This window comes from Planococcus citri, chromosome 5 (assembly GCF_950023065.1).
Source record: "Planococcus citri chromosome 5, ihPlaCitr1.1, whole genome shotgun sequence".
Lineage (NCBI taxonomy): Eukaryota > Metazoa > Arthropoda > Insecta > Hemiptera > Pseudococcidae > Planococcus > Planococcus citri.
This window is the reverse complement of record NC_088681.1, coordinates 11378058-11395935: the sequence shown is the minus strand read 5'-3', so window position 1 is coordinate 11395935 and position 17878 is coordinate 11378058. Positions and strand designations below refer to the sequence as shown.

At 34.0% G+C, this 17878-nt stretch overlaps 2 protein-coding genes across 3 annotated transcripts; one reads left to right on the top strand and one right to left on the bottom strand.

The window, feature by feature from the left end:
* The first annotated feature begins 1800 nt into the window (after positions 1–1800).
* LOC135848635 (uncharacterized) lies at positions 1801–8961 on the top strand. Its single transcript, XM_065368580.1, has 8 exons — positions 1801–1967; positions 2158–2218; positions 2315–2535; positions 2635–2856; positions 2976–3098; positions 3589–3704; positions 3860–4033; positions 8203–8961. The coding sequence occupies exons 1-8, from the start codon at positions 1895–1897 to the stop codon at positions 8794–8796; spliced, it is 1584 nt and encodes a 527-aa protein (XP_065224652.1). The 5' UTR covers positions 1801–1894; the 3' UTR covers positions 8797–8961.
* A 198-nt stretch (positions 8962–9159) lies between these two features.
* Positions 9160–16669, bottom strand: LOC135848629 (fibroblast growth factor receptor 3-like). 2 transcript variants are annotated; one of them, XM_065368571.1, is made up of 6 exons: positions 12619–16669; positions 12260–12497; positions 11873–12153; positions 11577–11770; positions 11353–11493; positions 9160–10965 (listed from the first exon to the last, which is right to left on the bottom strand). In XM_065368571.1, exons 1-6 carry the CDS (start codon positions 16315–16317, stop codon positions 10692–10694), a joined length of 4827 nt encoding a protein of 1608 aa, XP_065224643.1. In that variant the 5' UTR covers positions 16318–16669; the 3' UTR covers positions 9160–10691. The 2 variants fall into 2 exon arrangements, with proteins under 2 accessions (XP_065224643.1, XP_065224644.1); XM_065368572.1 differs by having other exon boundaries at positions 12260–16669.
* Positions 16670–17878: the final 1209 nt, after the last annotated feature.

Below are 17878 nucleotides of genomic sequence, written 5' to 3'. Positions count from 1 at the left end.
TACTTAATGTCAGGAATTGATAGCAATTTTTTCCAAGTTCTCAAAAGTCAGCTAGAATACGACATACTTACTATCATGTGGTAACTAGGGTTAATTAATAATTGAGAATTTTTTGGACAAGAGAGTGATGGTTTCTTTAGAGTCAAAATCTGACATGAGTATTGAGTGAAAAATAAGAATGAATACATGAATGGATTCATAATTAAATAGGCTTCAAATTTAGGGCAACCAATCTGGTCAGGAAGAAGGTAGGTAGATGAAAGGAATGAGACAATGGGAAAAAAGGATCGTAATGTAGGAAAATAAAACCTCCTAGAAACCACAATACTAACTATGGATATCAGAATTCATCTAAAATAAAAAGATCTTCTTCACATGAAAATAAAAGTGATTTAGTAAAATAACCAAGAAAGTACGAACATAGTTCGTGAGTAAATTTATTTCAAAGTAAATCTATACATCGTATGATTCATTATATATTTGGTAGATAGTTCCAAATGGGTTTTCAAGTCATCTCATAATCGAGATATTTCATAAAATTTAGTAGGTAGGTAAACTACCTATTCACGATTTATAATTAAATCATATCGAGGAAATAAAACTAAACTAAAGTCTGTAATGAGACTAATTCATATTTACAAGTAGGTATTTCTATTCGCTATATAATCATAGCATATCTAACCTAAAGGGGATTTGTTATTTCTCACCACATTTCGTACACCAGCACCTCTGTGCTTCGGCTTTAAGCAGCCATGTCAGGATACATATCGAAGAGAAGAAATTAACGCACTATCCCCGAATCGGTAATTCAAATAAAATTCAAGTCAATTCATTTCAACTCATTATAATGTCGAGATAATATCACATTATAATGTACATCAAAAAATCAAGGTAATTCAAAAAATATATCAATTAACGCGGAGAACGCACAAACATACGTCTATATCATTTGAAGGAAATTCATAAGTTAATAGGCTCGTCATGTACGTATTCAAACTTCAAGATTTTCTGACGAGACCTACAACGAACTCTAGTATCCTTTTTCTTATCCTAACAGGATCCTATCTAAGTCACAAGATATAGGCATCTATATGACAATCAAAATGCCAGAAATAGGTCATTGCATTTAAAAGTCCAACATAATGACGAGAATTTATCGCATAGGTTTTTTTTTTCCAAGTTTTCAAAAGTCAGACATACCTAATTAAGAATGAAAATTTATTTCCAAGTTTTCAAAAGTCAGCGTGACGCAGATCAGCGTCTCGCGGGTCAGCGTGATGAAAATTTTGAACAGACTCTCGGCCCGAAAAACATAATATCCACGTCAAAAATAGTAGATACTGAAACTGAAGGTCATTTTATTAGGTACCCATCCAGAACGATTTCGAGTTTCCGGGGAAAATTGAAAAATCGCAGGAGACTCCAGAAACGCTGGATACGATGTGTGGGAGTTGAATTGGAGGAATTATTTGCATTTGTTCATTTTGCTCAGAAAAATCAATATTTTCGCGAAAAAGCTACCAATCATCCTTTAAACAGCAGAGTATCAATATTATTTTGTATTTTTGAAGCTCTTGCCTCACTATCTAAAGAATGTTGGAAAATATGTTGTTCAAAACATGTACCAAAAAAAGATGTAAATACGTATACAAAATGTACCTGTAGGCCTACGTAGGAAAATAATCATACCAGCCAATTATCTGATAAGCTTTATTGTGCCAAACATAACGCTGTTGAAACCGCAGTGGACTTTATATGCGTGATAAAAATAAATCTCAACATTCATAGTACCTAAATTCGCAGCGTTTACTTACTTATAAATGAACAAAGTAGGTACCTATATTCAGTTATTCGCGGTGATCAATAAGTGTAAGTTACATAGCAATGAAAGAAAATGAATAATACCAAGGGTGTTTTTTGTAGCAGCGCTGTGCTGATTTTAACAACTTTCACCTCATATTTCACAAGTGAGCTGTGCTAAAAATAAGTACCTAATTATTTATTTCATTTTTAATATTTAAACATAGAAAAAATCAACAAATTCGGTCCAAATTCTGGTTGACAGAGTAGTTGGGCGTATTTCGTAGTAGTTTTTTGCATTTTTGAAGGTCTCTCACCGATACGTCTACACTGCATAATTTCTCCAATTTTTTTAAGTTTCATACTCTTCACCTGCTCCATTGGTTGGATCCAAAGACCTGATATTAAATAATACCGAGTAAGTCAGCAAGTTGACTACCTAAGTAAGTGTAGGTGTAGGTATCCAAAAATAGTGCGAAAATAATCGTCAGGATTTTTATTATTTCGTTATTAGCGGTTCTTGTCTCAAACCGCCTTCAACACCAGACAAATCCATCACATACAAATGCAATGGAGAGTATTCGGAATATTGTACGGCTGGCAGAATTGTTCCTGAATATACTGTAGTCAACATTTCGTGTAACCCTGGATATTTTTCATTGAATGGTGACAGCAATGAAACCGTATCAGTTTGCATCGATAAAAAATGGATTCCTGCGCATCTTAGATGTCACAGTAAGTCATATTTTTCAAAACAAAAGTGATCCATAAGATAATTGATTTAATGGTTATTGGTTACCAATAAATGCTAAATGTTATCAACCATCTGTCTAGAAATGTGTGACAGATTATACTCCAATTATATGAATGTCCATCTCGAGTGCTTTCATGGAAATAAATCTATTCCATGTGGAGAGAATTCCTTGATACCTGGCGCCAGAGTTCGCTCCTCTTGCAAATTGGCCCATAAATATGAAAATTACAAGAGCACCTATCGAGAAATCAACTGTGGAGAAGATGGGAAATGGGATGCTGCACTGATTCCTTGCATTCCAGGTAAAGGCATAGGCATCTAAACCTACCTTCGGGTACGAGTAGTTTCAGTATCCAGTTGAATTATGACTTCTGGAGTTATTCTTACTTACAAATATTTTAATAATATGTTTAACTTGTAGGTTGCGAGAAACCCCCAGGAAGCCATTTTGAGGCACCATGGCACGTTACGTTCTTGAAAAATTACGGTGAAACAGTTCATACATGTTCTGGCACCATCATAAGTCCTCGGCTGATTCTAACACGTAAGCCAATACTGATAGCGTGCTGAAATGCTGAATAATCAAGTACTTTTCCTAGTGGATGGTGGTGTTTTTGAGGCTCAATTTTTTTTCAAAATATACCTACATCAAAATGATAAAACGTGCGATTAGGATGTTAAGTATATTCACTTGGTTTTTGAAAACCATAGTTGAAGTGCCCCTTCAACCTTGCAATGAGGTACCTAGTTCATTTTTTTGATTCAACTCTTCACAAAGGTGACATCCCGGCTAGCACAAAAATGTCAAAATTGAATAACGGAAAATTAAAAGAAGATCCTAAAATATACCACCAACACAAATTTCAGAGACTGAACGTAAGTTGCCTTTTTGAAAATTTTTGGCGGGACACTTTCTATTCAAATTCAAAGTAAACTACCTTCTTGAATCCTTTCAAGATTTATGTGAATAGCTTCTTTTTCATGAACTTAGATTTTCTCATTTATCTATGTACATATCGTTTCCTACTTTTTAGTGGAATTCTGCGTACATCTTCAAATGTCGACCTCGAAGGAATTCAAAGAGGATGTTAATGGAACGCAATATTCACTTATAGTGACCAGATTTCCCAAGTACCAACGATTGTATGAGGTATGAGTATAAAAATTATCAAGTTGGTATTCACTTCGATAAAAGTCATTTAGGAATACATTTATTTAGGTAATCGTGTCGTTCTTTGTAGGTACCTATGATTTGTTACCTATTTATTAATTTTAGATACGTCTGGTGAACATAAATTGTTACAGATAGCCGAATTTCGATATTTCAACCGAGCCAAATACACGTATAATTTTAGCCGCGTGCAAACGCCTATGATCATAGTTCTCAAAGAAGAATTGGAATTCAATTCGTTTGTTTCACCAGCTAATATTCAATGGGAAAATCCTAGTAGACTGGATATGTGGAATGGAACCGTGCAGGTAAAGATTTATTTTGATTTTGAAGCTAAACTACCTGCTTACCTACTATGTACTTTTACCCACATTTTCGAGAAGAACTCTAACGTTACCTTATTTCTTTAATTGGTGGGCTCCTCGAGTCAACAGAAACTGAAAACGATTGGATCTGAGATCTGATTAAGTGCCTAGATTAGATCAGATCTGAACCAGGGTTGGGTAAAATGTAAAATTCGAAATATTTTTTGGACTACTGAAAAAGCTATAATAATTCGATTTTTAAAAAATCACAAACATTGATGAACGAAATTATCAATTACACAGATTGAATTTAACACTTTAGCTTCCTCTCAATGTTTTATGGAATCAAACCACAAAATTTCGCAAAAATCGAACGTAAATGCGAAAAAAAATGGTTCGTAATTCGTGGCTCGTAATTAAGTAATTGTTAGGAAATACAAATCACTGCCGGAAAAATGATTCGAATCACGAATCGAACCGCGAATTGTACGATTCCATTTGTAATCCTAATCGTCTGGGTCCCAGATCCACCCTATCCCCTCACCAACTTCACTGCCAAGTCGTCCAAGAGGGACCACTTTAAAACCCAATCCAAACAATCCTTCAATCTTCAGATAAGGAATAAATACACAATGTATGTATGTACCTATTCTACTCGTACACACTAATAAGGCGACAAAAACGTGATATGAACTTTGAAACCGGTTCATTAATTTGAAACCAGTTATGAAACAGGTTCATTGGTTCGCATTTAGCAACCAGTTTTTGACAATCACCAAAAAATTCAAGGTTGAGAAAAAATCTTGGAACAGAAGTTGCATGTAGAGCGTGAAAAATTGAATCATTTTTGTCAATCAAATTTTGAAACCGGTTCATTATTTTCCAACCAGTTATCAAAAATTACCGGAAAATTGGAGCTAGAGAAAAAAGCTTGAAACAAGAGTTAGTTGTAGAGCGTGAAAACTTGAACTATTTTCACTAATTGGATTTTGAAACTGGTTGCAAATGAATAAACCGGTTTCGAAATTAAATTAGCAAAAATAATCCAATTTTTCACACTTTACAAGTTTTATTTCAAGCGTTTTTCTTCAACTCCAATTTTTAGATGAATTTTGATGACTGCTTGCAAATTAATGAACCGGTTTCAAAATTTGATTGACAAAAATGATTCAATTTTTCACGCTCTACAATTTTCGTTTCAAGTTTTTTTCTCTGGCTCCAATTTTTAGGTCGTCGTCGTTTCCTTATAAGCGGTAGGCCTATTGGTCTGTCTGCTGTGGTGTGGAACCTGTTGAGGATGAGCCTGAGGTATCAGTGAGTTTCCTCCTTGGTCTCCCTCTGCTTCTTTTCCCCGTTAGTGTATATTGAAGGACCTGTTTTGGTGATCTTGTTTCCTCCATCCTTTTGACATGATTTCTCCAATCTTTCCTATACTTTTTTATCTTTTTCATAACTGGCATCACTCCGAGATCTGCTGTTATTTTCTCAGATAGGACTCTGTCTCTGAGAGTCACCCCTGCCGTTCTCCTCATGAACTTCACCTCAGCTGCCGTTATTCTTCTTTTATCAGATTTCTTCAGTGCCCAAACCTCGCTTCCATAAGTCATCATTGGTATTGCTAGGGTATTGTACACCTTCAATCTTGTTTCTTTTCGCACCTTACTGCTTCTCAGGGTCCTATTTATCAGTCCTGTGACTCTCAGGAACTTTGCAATCTTTCCACCAACATCTACTTCTCCCTGGTATGATATCGTGTTTCCCAGGTATTTGAAATTATTGACCTGTTCAATGATTTTTCCCTTTATTACAATCTTGCTTCTTACTGGTTCTTTTCCTTAGAAGGCCATTGTTTTTGTTTTCTCTGATGATATTCTCATATCATACTTTTCTGATGTTTTTGTTAGATTGTACATTGATCTCTGTAGGTCATCTTCTGTTTCGGCTAGTACTGCTTGATCATCTGCGAAAAGTACTGTTGATATTTCCTGCCTTCTGTCTGTCTTGATTCCTTTTGGTTTCATTTTCTGCCATTCTTTCACCATGTGATCCATGTACATGTTGAATAAAACGCAAGACAGTGGGCATCCCTGGTGAACTCCCCTGTTTATTTCTGCTTGTTCTGAGAGTTTACTTCCAATTCGTACTCTTATTCTGGTGTTCTTATAAATGCTGTTTATTACCTTTCGCATTTTATATGTTATCTCTTCATCTTTTAGCACTTCAGTTTTTTTCTATTGACCCTATCATATGCTTTTTCCAGGTCTATAAAGCACATGTGTGTTTCTAGATTGTATTCGATCCTTTTTTCCATCAGTAGTTTTACTGTAAAACTTGCATCAGTGCATGATCTTCCTTTTCTGAATCCGTTTTGACTTTCTGAACTCTTTTCTTCTGCATGGTCTGCCAGTTGTTTTGCCAGTATTTTTGCATATATCTTGTAGCAGGTATTGAGTAGACTTATTCCTTTGTAGTTTTTCAGGTTTGACATATCACCTTTCTTGAACAGTGGTATTACAATTGCTGTTTTGAATTCTTCAGGTACCTTTTCTTCTTGGTACATCCTATTTAGGAATTCCAGCAGTCTTCTTTTGAATTCACCACTTGCATATTTGTACAATTCTGTTGGTATGCCATCTTCTCCTGGAGCTTTTGCATTTTTTGCAGTTTTCAAAGCCTCTTGTAGCTCTCTAAATGAAATTCTGTCTTCTGGTTCTCCAATTTCTTCTTCTATCTTTATGTCTTGTGCGTTTTCATCACTCCAGAGTTCTTCAAAATATTCCTTTGCATCATTGATTTTTATTTTTGGCAAACCCACTCTTACATTAAAATTTGTGTCAATTCTCCTTATGATCTTATACACCTTTGGCCGTAACTTGTATGTGTCATGCTCCAGGAATGTGATGAAATTTTCCCAGCTCTCTCTCTGTAATTTCCTGGACTTTCTCTTGACTTTTGTCGACTGTTTTCGATATTCTTCACCATCAACCTCACTTTTTGAGCTCATGAATTTTCTAAATGCCTGTCTTTTCTTTTGAATGAGTTCTTGGATTTCGTTGTCCCAATTCTTTATTCGTTTTGCCCCGATTCTGCATGGAACCATTCCTAAGCTTTCTTTTGCCGCTTTTGTCACAATGGATTTGATATTTTTCCATTCTTCTTCTATGTCCTGGCTTTTTGGTATTTCTTCACTTATGATGTTCATCCGTCTTTGGTACAGCCATTGGTTGGTTGGGTCATCCAGGGCTCTTGTGTTGATTTTCTTTTCATTTTTCCTGTTGCAAATTATAAACCGGTTCCAAAATTGAATTGGCAAAAACAATTCAATTTTTCACACTCTACAAGTTTTATTCCAAGCTTTTTTCTTGAACCCCAATTTTTAGGTGAATTTTGATAACTGGTTGCAAATTAATGAACCAGTTTCAAAATCCTGATGGCAAAAATGATTCAATTCTTCACGCTTTACAATTTTTGTACCAAGTTTTTTTCTCTGGCTCCAATTTTTAGGTGATTTTTTATAACTGGTTGCAAAATAATGAACCGGTTTCAAAATCCGATTTGCGAAAATATTAATAGGTATTTTCAACGCTCCACAACTTTTGTTTCAAGTTTTTTCCTCAAGCTGATAACTGGTTGCAAATTAATGAACCGATTTCAAAATCTGATTAGCAAAAATGATTCAATTTTTTTACCTTCTACACCTTTGTTTCAAGTTTTTTTCTCTAGCTCCAATTTTCAGATGATTTTTGATAACTGGTTGCAAATAATGAACCGGTTTTAAAATCAAATTAGAGAGAATGATTCAATTTTTTACGATCTACAACTTTTGTTTCAAGCTTTTTTCTCTAGCTCCAATCGTTAGGTAATGTTTCATAACTGGTTGAAAATTAATAAACCGGTTTCAAAAAATTCATATCACGTTTTTGTCGCTTAATGTGCAGAATACCTTGTGCCAAAAGAAAAAAAACGGATCGACATTTTAAAATCAAACCGGTTTTTAAATTTGTGAACGCCCTGAGTACCTATAGTCCAAAAATTTTCAAGGTCGCTTTTGAAAGTCCTTATTTTTCACTACCTACTTAACGCCGCCGCTTCATTCATTCCACTTGGAAATCAAATTCACTGGGCACTACTTTCATGTCACACAGTACTGCATATCTAATTTAAATTTTCAGGTATCCACAATGATGGATAATTCATTGAAAAAAGAGTCCAGTGATGCTTACGCCGATACATTTCTTGGAAGACCAGTCTCCTATAGTATCAATTTCTTAAGCCACATTGCGTGTAAAGAAAGATGGACGTATCCATATTTGGCCTTTTTTTGGGCAACCGTTTTAGGAGGTAACACTACACTAGACGACAAATCTTTTTTATTGGATGCGAATCTAACGTGTCTGGAGTATGAGAATGATATAACGTATGGTGTTGGAAGTGGCGTTATAGTTGAAGAAAATAACTGCTATTTTATGCGAGGAATCATGGGTGTTGCATTGGACCTACCAAAATTTATTCAAAAAACCGATAAAATTCCATGGAAGAACCCGCCGTTTAAACAATCTCTGGACTGTGATAAAGAAATCCCTCCAGAATTATCCCAGTTTGGGCAAAACGCGAAATTTTTGTGCGACGTGATTAGTCGTTTGCAAAAATTACAGAAAACAACTGGAAATAGACCCGAGATACCGCGGAATTTTGGTGCATCGATTGATATAGCTGACTACATAGACTGGATTAAGAAGGTGCGCGATGAAACTGAGAACCAATAATTCAGTAGGTAATAAATACTGTTAATGAGGAGGCTTCCAACTCAGAATGTGCCATTTTAGTATTTGATAAGATTTTATTAATTATCATTATCCACTAGGTATATGCAACTTAAATGAATTCATTAATCCACTTTGTTTTATAATAAAGGAGTATTGAAAGCAAAATGATCATGTTTTTAATTAGTCGTACTTTGGCTAGGTACAAAAAGAAATCAAAATACTAATTAATAGGTAAGTATTTCAAAGAAGTAGGTACAGAAAACTTAAAATTAAAAAAAAAATCATCCAACGAACCAGAAGTAGAAATAAGAAAAATATTTTTAGGTCTTCACAACGTTTTGGAAAACAACCCCCCCCCCCCCCCCCCCCGCAAAAGACAACAATGTTAGTTTGAAATATGTAAGCAAATGTAATCAGGCAGGGCCGTCAAGAGAGGGGGCAAATTATTTTTCGATTCTCAAAACACAAATTTTCAGAAGCATTTGCCCTCGGTTTTCTTGGGCATGTTTTCTTCTCCACTAAAAATAAACTTCTTACAAAAAGCATCGTTTTTATACCTCTCGAAATGCAAATTTTCAGAAGCTTTTGCCCTCGCCTGTTCTCTTTTCTTTTTCAAAATTACCTTTCTGAAAAAAACAACATTCAATTTCTAAAATTTTAAAAACCAAAAAATAAACTCCTCGTATTAAAAAAAAACTCGTTTTTAGGCATCTTGAAAACGAAATTTTCAAAAGCTCTCACCCTCGCCTAGCAAAGGCTAATTTGTTTCTCGTTTTAGAATAAATAAATTTCATATTTGAGGTCTCCAAAAATCCAAAAAATGAAATGAAAATTTTCATACGAGTAAGTCATGTGAATATTACCTACACAATATGAATTATTAGTAAAATTGATAGTTTTCTCCCACATAAGTCGACAAATTTTCAATTGACATCACCTCCTCCCCTCTTACATTTCTGCATTTAAAATGGGGCACAACATGATATTTGCCCCGCTTCCGCATCGGCTCTTGACGGTTCTGCAATCAGAATTCATTAACATGCCATTATAAGTCGTCAAATTATAGAAATGTTCCAAAATTTTACAACATTTTATTGGGAGATAAGTTCATTAAGAATGCAGAACACCTACTTATGCATACATAAATCAATACCTACTTAAAAATAATACGCTGGGATAAACATAAACTAGAAATTAGGTGATAGCTTTCTACATGAAAAGAAACTCAAGTTTTGTATTGGCTTCAGAACAATGAAAAATTCCTAACAATAGACATTTTAATCAACATCCTTCAAATTTCCCAAACATTGTACATAGGTACCTACATATAAATGTTACAATATTTTCTATTCTTTTTTTTTCTTATGCAAATGTGCATAATCCAAGATGCAAAAATCGTCTCAGAAAACATCAAATTTGTCTAGCAATTTGATGCACAAAAATCTAGTTGACTTTTTTAGATATGGGTGTAAGAAGTCAGTAAAGTTAATTCTGGATTTTTGAGTCTGAAAGTGAGACATATTTGTACGTACATCAAAATGTTTCTGAGGGTTTTTGACAAATTTTGAGCTTGAAATTAAGTCAATCTCTTATATAAGTAGACCCAAAGCAGTCATCATGATAGAAATTATTGATTCTCCTCCAAAACGTTAGGCCATTTTTGTTGGTCGAATGACATATTCTTAAATATCGACATTACCCAGGTAATATCACTATCATTTTTACTCAAAAAAAAAAAAAAAAAAATGATAGAAATTTTCATCCCAACAAATTTGTAAAAACACTCACTCATTGGATACTTAGGTACTTAGCTAAGAAATAGTTTAGGAATAAATAAACAATAATAAGAATATGAGCTTGAATTTCAACAAAATTGAAACCACAATTCTTATTCATTAAGGTAACAAATTGTCAACTTCATTTTCATTATCGCTAGAGCTGGACTCGCTTTCAGTATAGCTAGAGTTGTACTCGCTTTCAGTATTGCTAAAGTTGGACTCGCTTTCAGGATTGGTAGAATTGAACTCGTTACTATTGGACCAGAAGTTCTCGGATGCATGTTGATCAAGCACTTCACTCGGTAACATTTCACACAACTCTTGAGCAATTGAAGAAAAATTTGGGCGTTCTTCAGGTAAGTAATGCCAACATTCAAGCATTAAATTGTACCTATACAAATTTTGTAAATCATAATGAAATGTTTTTGGTGGGTAATTACTCAAATGATACCTAGGCTTATCCCTCTCTGCAACAAAAATAGCTCAAAGAATAGCCCAACGAATGACCCCAAATAGGTATTCTCATAAATACCTGCTAATAGATTCAATGCTAGATTGACCATGAAGCAGACAAATTTAAATCCATCTGGGCTCTATTTAGAAAGTTATACTTTTGAGGAACAAAATACCAAAATACCTAATAAAACTTGTTTTGGAAATGAATGGCAGTTCTCATAATAATAAATTATATGGTAATTCACCAAAAATTATCATTACAAAAAATTAACTTTCTAAAATATTTGTAAGTAAGAAATCAGTTGAAATAAATTACACTTACGTTTTAGAAGAGCAGTTAGGAGGTTGTTCTAAGCGGTAACCTGATTTCAAATCCTTGATCAATTTGTTCATGTCTGTAAATGCAGGATAAGGGACACCTCCTAGAGTAAGTATTTCCCATAGCAGTATTCCATAAGACCACCTAGATGAATTAAGACAGGACTCATTTGAGAAAATATGAAAAGATATGCTCAAATGTATACTTAAGGGAACAGATTCACTTACACATCAGATTTAGTGGTAAACAGCAAATGCGATAATGCCTCTGGGGCCATCCACTTTACAGGAAGCCTACCCTTTGTTTTCTTTTTATAGTAATCTTTATTTTGAATATTTCTGGCCAAACCAAAATCAGCTATTTTCAGCACAAAATCATGAGATACCAGAATATTTCTGGCCGCAAGATCTCTGTGTATGCACTAAAAATAGATCCATTCATACATGTATTAATCCTAAACAACTACCCACTCACACAACATTAGGTAAGTATGTAGAAGCATGTGAGCCTAATATTCACTAACCTTTTTAGACGCCAGGTATTCCATTCCTCTTGCAACTTGAAGAGCAAAAGATAGTAAAGCTTGTTCAGCCAATATTTCGGATGTATTTTTATAGATGAAATAATGACGCTTCCGAAGGAAATGCAATAAACTTCCGTATTGAGCAAATTCTGTAATGATCAACAATGGCCCATTCTGCGTGCAACAGCCAAGAAGTCTAAGAACATTTTCATGGGCTCCAATTAATTTTAATATTTCCATCTCTTTAACTAAATCAACCATATCTGGATCTGAATGGGAATCTGAAAATTCAATCATCAAAACCTATGCAAAACTGGCAACATGTCAACTGCGCAAGCTGCAGATGCCATTTGGCATTGAAATGAAATAAAAAGAGAAAATGGATACCTTTCAACATTTTAACTGCCACAGTGGTTGTAACGTTCTCTTCCAAGATACCAATAGCTTCTCCTTGAACAACTGTTCCAAATTCTCCTTCCCCCAGGTGCTTTCCTAGAGTCAAGTTACCCCTTGGAAATTCCCACTTCTCGTCAAGTGGCAGAAGATATTCAACAGCTGTAGCCATTTCAGTAGTGGAACTTTCATAATATGATGCATTAACTTCAATCGTGACATTAGGTAAATTCTATTTAAAAAAATATGCACAGGTATATTTTTAAACCTATGAAAACTGCTTTACGATTTCAATATCTGGATATAGGTAAGTGTTTAAACCATGGTAATGAATTTAGTTTCATAATACATACCAGCACATCTGCCAGATGTCCATCCAGTTGTATTTGGTTCTCTATAATCACTTGCTTTATGCCTTGTCTCATGGAGATTGCATCCATGCCCATTTTATTCATTCTTCGTTGCATTTGCATCATTGTTTGTGATTTTTTCAAGTATACTTTGCCCACAATGATGAATATGAGGATAAAAAATATTGATACTGTAACTACAATATAAATTATAAGCGTGACTGATGAATTATTAGCAGATGTATCCCCTTTGGAAATGGGATCCGTTGAATTGTTTGAAGATGTATTTGCTTTGGGAACAATCTTTTCAAAATGTTCACCAATTGACACAGTAATAAATTCAATTTTTTCCAACTCTTCGCGTGCGTGATCCAAATCATCTGACCAATTTACAAATTGAATGTTTTCTGACTCTTCACATACTCGATCCAAATCATCATCAAATATCAATGACGTTAAATTGGGCCTACTCAAAATACAAATTATTTCATTCAGAGACAATGAAATTATACTGCAGCTATGGTTTCCAATCTTTACATGTATATCCATTATTTGGCAAGATTTGTTTACATTATTCCCTTTGATAATAATGAACTCAGTTCCAGTGAAGTTCTCAAATTTGGTAGAAAAGTTATGAAACTCCGGATTAGGATATAAAGACACAAGAACATTGTCACTTTCAATGTTTTTGTGTAAATCTCTACTATCTATCCAAATAACTAAGCAATTCAATGGCAAGGGTTCATTGGGATCTATTGAATCAGTTTTGATATCTGGAATGTAAGGTGACTTACAGACAACGTCTGCAGACACTGATGATATTTCACATGAACCATTAAAAGAAGTTTTTTCACATTGAATGAAGTACTTCTTCCTAGTATCTGAAAATTCTTCAAATCCAGTTTTGATAGCAATGCCTCCAGCAGGGATAATTTTTGGTTTCAAGTTCAAACCATTAACATCATGGTCATAATCGATAATGTACTGGAATGAATGTTTACTTTCTCTGAAGGCACGGTCAAAGGTAATGCTAACAAAATATGGCAATAACTTATTACACATATAGCATGGAGAAGTGATACATTCTATTTTAGCAGCATCAAGTGAAAATATAAAACACTGTATTTTACCAATATGAACAGAAATCAATCTTCCTGCATTCAAATTTTCACCTACAATAGTTAGTTTGGTACCACCAGACACAGACCCCAGTTGCGGATAAACAGAATCACATTTAGGAACTGCAAAAGTAAAATTTTTCCTGGATTTTGTCAACATATAATTGACTATCATTTCTACTGGTCCTTCTCCAACTGCATAATTGGTTTCAACTTTGCGTTTATAATAGCGTTCATCAACTTCCCGAGGAATGGATTTTTTAATGAAGCATACAACTTTCTTCATGGGTTCAAACAGTTCATCAATTGGTATGCAAGGTGCCCCAGATATGTTAATTGGATTCGTTATCTCTTTAAATGAATAACCCAAGTTTTCACCTCGAATGGTGATAACAGTGCCTTCTTTAAACGATGCTTTTGTTGGCCAAAAAGAAGAAATAGTGGGAATTGCAGCATCTAGACATGATTTGGTGAGCGTATTAGAATGATTACCAGCTTTTTGATGTTTTTTTATAGTGTGCTTGAACATACACTTCCGCTCATCTGTTCTCCAGTAACATGGAGAAATCGAATTAGTACACTCGAAGCAAGAAGCGTGCACTTTGCAATCATGGAATGAAATGTTTGTGCTCCAAACAAATGGGATATTTTTATTAGTAATTATAATTGACAATGTTAAGCTGAAATGACTGTCAGAAGGTACCGCAAGCGAGGAATTGGGAAAATCACAGCGAACTAAATACTGACTGTATGAATCAACAGTAACTTTTGCAAAAGAAGTAATGTTGAAGTTTTCATTAGCAATCACGCAAAAAATAAATTCTTTAAATTGTGATAATATTCCAGAAAATTCATTATCCGAACTTGTTCTCAATTTCACAGCGGTGGAAATGTCATGTTGAAGGTACTCTAAATCTAAATCATAAGGTTGAATAATTGACCAATTTTCAGATTTGATGGTATTGTACATCGACTCCCAATGACGTATTCTGATATTACAACCACATTTTGTGGTAGTACATTCGTTAGTATGTGAGCACCAGTAATTGCATGTTGTGTTGGATTGTACACAATCATCATAAGTACGGAACATGAAACAAATTAATTCCACTGGTATTAAATTAACTTTGGTGAGTTTATGTTCAGTCATCACTAGCAAATCCTTTTCGTCATATGAAGTAAAAAAGAGATCAGCATTTACTGGGGACTGTTCATCGATTGTTACATCATCATACTCGCATGAACTAGTACTACTTATATTCTCCACAATGATATTTTTTAAATGCCCAGTACTTGTACCAACAAACACATCAATGTGTGAATGCGTTGGCAATTGTCTTGTTGCAATTGCTGTTAGACGCTCATCAAATGTCAGCATAGAAAACATTTTTATTGGAATATTTCCACCGATCGGCATATTTATACCTGATTGACAGGAATTCTCATCCATACTATGTTTTGCTACTTTTATACATTGTCTTCCAGGTGATATAAATTCCAGTTCAGGATTGCCCTTTCCATTGAAACAGTCTTTCATGTTTTCATCAAATTTGTTGTCAATATCCCTCAATGAATACATGCATATGGCACTACGGTTATTTGGTTTCTGTGAGTTCATATTTTCACTCTGAGAGAATATTGCAAATAGTAAGTACTCGTCTTCTATATTCGGCCGTTGTACATGAGCTGCTTGCACTAAATTATAGGGTCGTTCTCCTTCTACAATGCACTCAATGGGAATCTCAGCATACCTGTGCACAAGATCGTTTCCATCAGCTCCACCACAAATCCTAATTAATTTTGAAACATATGCAGATGTTTCTGTTACAGAACTTTGTTGAGTTGTTAAAATGTAGCTATTGCGGTTCCCAGGAGACTGAAACCCATAAATGTAATTTACAATGTATTTATCGCGATATTCGCTATTAAATAAAATCTTGCTGGAATTATCACTCAATTTGAAAGAAGGCAAATTCCTCACAGCAAGAGCTGGCACTTCGAATGGCTGAGTGAAATTACTATAAGATTGAGCTGTCCATAGAGTGTGTCCTTTATCATTACCAAAACTTCTGCGGTCCTTAAAATTGTTAATAAAAGCTACAGTTGATGCGGTATGAGTGTTTGCCACAACAGGTTCGAATACTTTTATGACGTTTGATTTTGATATCTTTTTATCCAAATCGTATATACTACAGAACTGAAGGCTTCCACAAGTTATCAAACGTGAACGATCAGAAAATCCGTATACCAGCAAAATTTTGTTATGATTATTGATTGATTTGGGGTTTACGTTCTCATTATAGTCAGGTTTTGGAAATGAAGAATTTGTAGAAAATGGTCCGGTTGTAATATTCGCTAACAATTCAAGATCAAATGATAATTGATACAAACGGTTAACTGCACTGACAAAAATCGATTTCACTGGATAACCACCTACGGCCAACTTATTCAGTTTTAGTGTACTGTTGTCAGAGAATAACTTAACCTGGCTGGATAACAGTCTTACACCTTCTGATTGTAAGCCCAGCAAAATTATTAAAAAAATTGAAAAGCGCTCGATTGGTGACTGGCTATTGAAATTCATTTTTTTTAACGATCCTCTTTGTAATCGCGTAGTCGATGAATCAGGTATAGAAAGTATCGAAATCCATTTCAGTTGGTTCTTTAATATCAATGTTCCCAAGTTACAACATCAAAATTGAGGCAAGGGCAGGTGAATGGTTTTAATTGATTATATAGCTTCATATTGATAGGTATCTGGAATAAAAACGTAAAGTAAATCACGAGAGGCATTCTAACTACAGAAGTATTTTGCGTCGAAACAAATGAAAATCAACTGACAATCCAAAAGTGAGGCCTGCAACTTCCTTACAAAATTTCAGGAACTGAATTTCATTTTATAGAAAACGTTTAATAATTCGAGTATCAGACCTAAACCGGATTCACAATAAATCGTGAAGCAAATTTTAAAAAATACCTAAGAGAAAAATAAATTACAAGGCACTTGCTCTTATTGGTCTGATTTGATACGAAATATAACCCTCTTTCCTTAAAATTGTACTCCTCTAGAAACATGTTGAAATTAACTATTTTGGCCGAATAGTATTTCCATGATAACTCGTATGTATTAAATTTTATCTGTAGTACCTTTAAAATATAAAAATAAGATAATACATAAATGCAGAATCTTACCTACGTAGCAGATATTTAAAAAAAAAAAAAGAACAGAACAACTTTTCAACATAAAAGTAGGTATTGTACTACACTAATATACGAGTATTTAGCGGTCTAACTTCTCCATGAGCTTAATAATAATTCGATAAAATATCTCATTACGTCATACGTGCATAATTGTGATTTTTTTTAAAATAACGCAAATTATCACGATTTCATCAGATTTAAAAAAACAAAACCATTAATCATTTCCGTAGTTATTCCAAACTGCAATGTAGGTACTTAGGTTGGTATGTAGTTTATTATACGATCTGTAGAGATTTTCATTTTCTCGTTCAAACTTTCGGTAATGCATTTTGAAAAAGAGAGATGGAATTCCACCGAGCGAAGCGAGGTTAAAAACTTTCAAAATACTTGGAAAATTTGTATTATTTCGAGAAGCTAAAAAAATTATATTTTTAATGCGAGATTTTCGGCTTTAAAATTTTAAAACCTAAATGATGGGTAATTTTTTAAAGAATTTTTTAAATTTGAAAAAGAGAACAAAGAGGTCCGAGCGAAGCAAGGGCAAAAAGGCAAAAACTTTCGAAATTTCATGTTTTGGGAACATGAAAAAAAAAAATTAGTTACTAACTTACACAATAATTTAAGAATGAATTACATTTTTCGTCCTTGACATTTTTAAAACTTTGAACGGATTATTTTCAAAGTACATTTATCTACTGTAACGCAGTCACCAAAATCAGCTCTACTTCAGTACTATTTTCAACAAATTGAATCTTCTTAAATTTTTACATTATCAAAATATTTAGATAGACAAATGTTTTTGAATTCTGACAATTCATAAACTAGTATCTTCAAAATGATTGAAAAATTTTTCAAAAATTTTGCCACAATTTCATCAAACTCTAAAGCCAATTTTGGTAGTAAATTTTTTAAGTATTACAATAAATTTCGCTGAAGTCGTCATA

What these genes read in the sequence shown, in the direction of transcription:
- LOC135848629 (XM_065368571.1), bottom strand. Translation starts at nt 16,317, where the DNA reads ATGAATTTCAATAGCCAGTCACCAATCGAGCGCTTTTCAATTTTTTTA. An exon ending in GGCAGTTAAAATGTTGAAAG is followed by an intron (nt 12,154 to 12,259) that starts GTATCCATTTTC and finishes TTGAATTTTCAG; the next exon opens with ATTCCCATTCAGATCCAGAT. An exon ending in TTTACCACTAAATCTGATGT is followed by an intron (nt 11,494 to 11,576) that starts GTAAGTGAATCT and finishes TAATTCATCTAG; the next exon opens with GTGGTCTTATGGAATACTGC.
- LOC135848635 (XM_065368580.1), top strand. Translation starts at nt 1,895, where the DNA reads ATGAATAATACCAAGGGTGTTTTTTGTAGCAGCGCTGTGCTGATTTTA. An exon ending in CTGATATTAAATAATACCGA is followed by an intron (nt 2,219 to 2,314) that starts GTAAGTCAGCAA and finishes TTTCGTTATTAG; the next exon opens with CGGTTCTTGTCTCAAACCGC. An exon ending in ACTGATTCCTTGCATTCCAG is followed by an intron (nt 2,857 to 2,975) that starts GTAAAGGCATAG and finishes TTTAACTTGTAG; the next exon opens with GTTGCGAGAAACCCCCAGGA.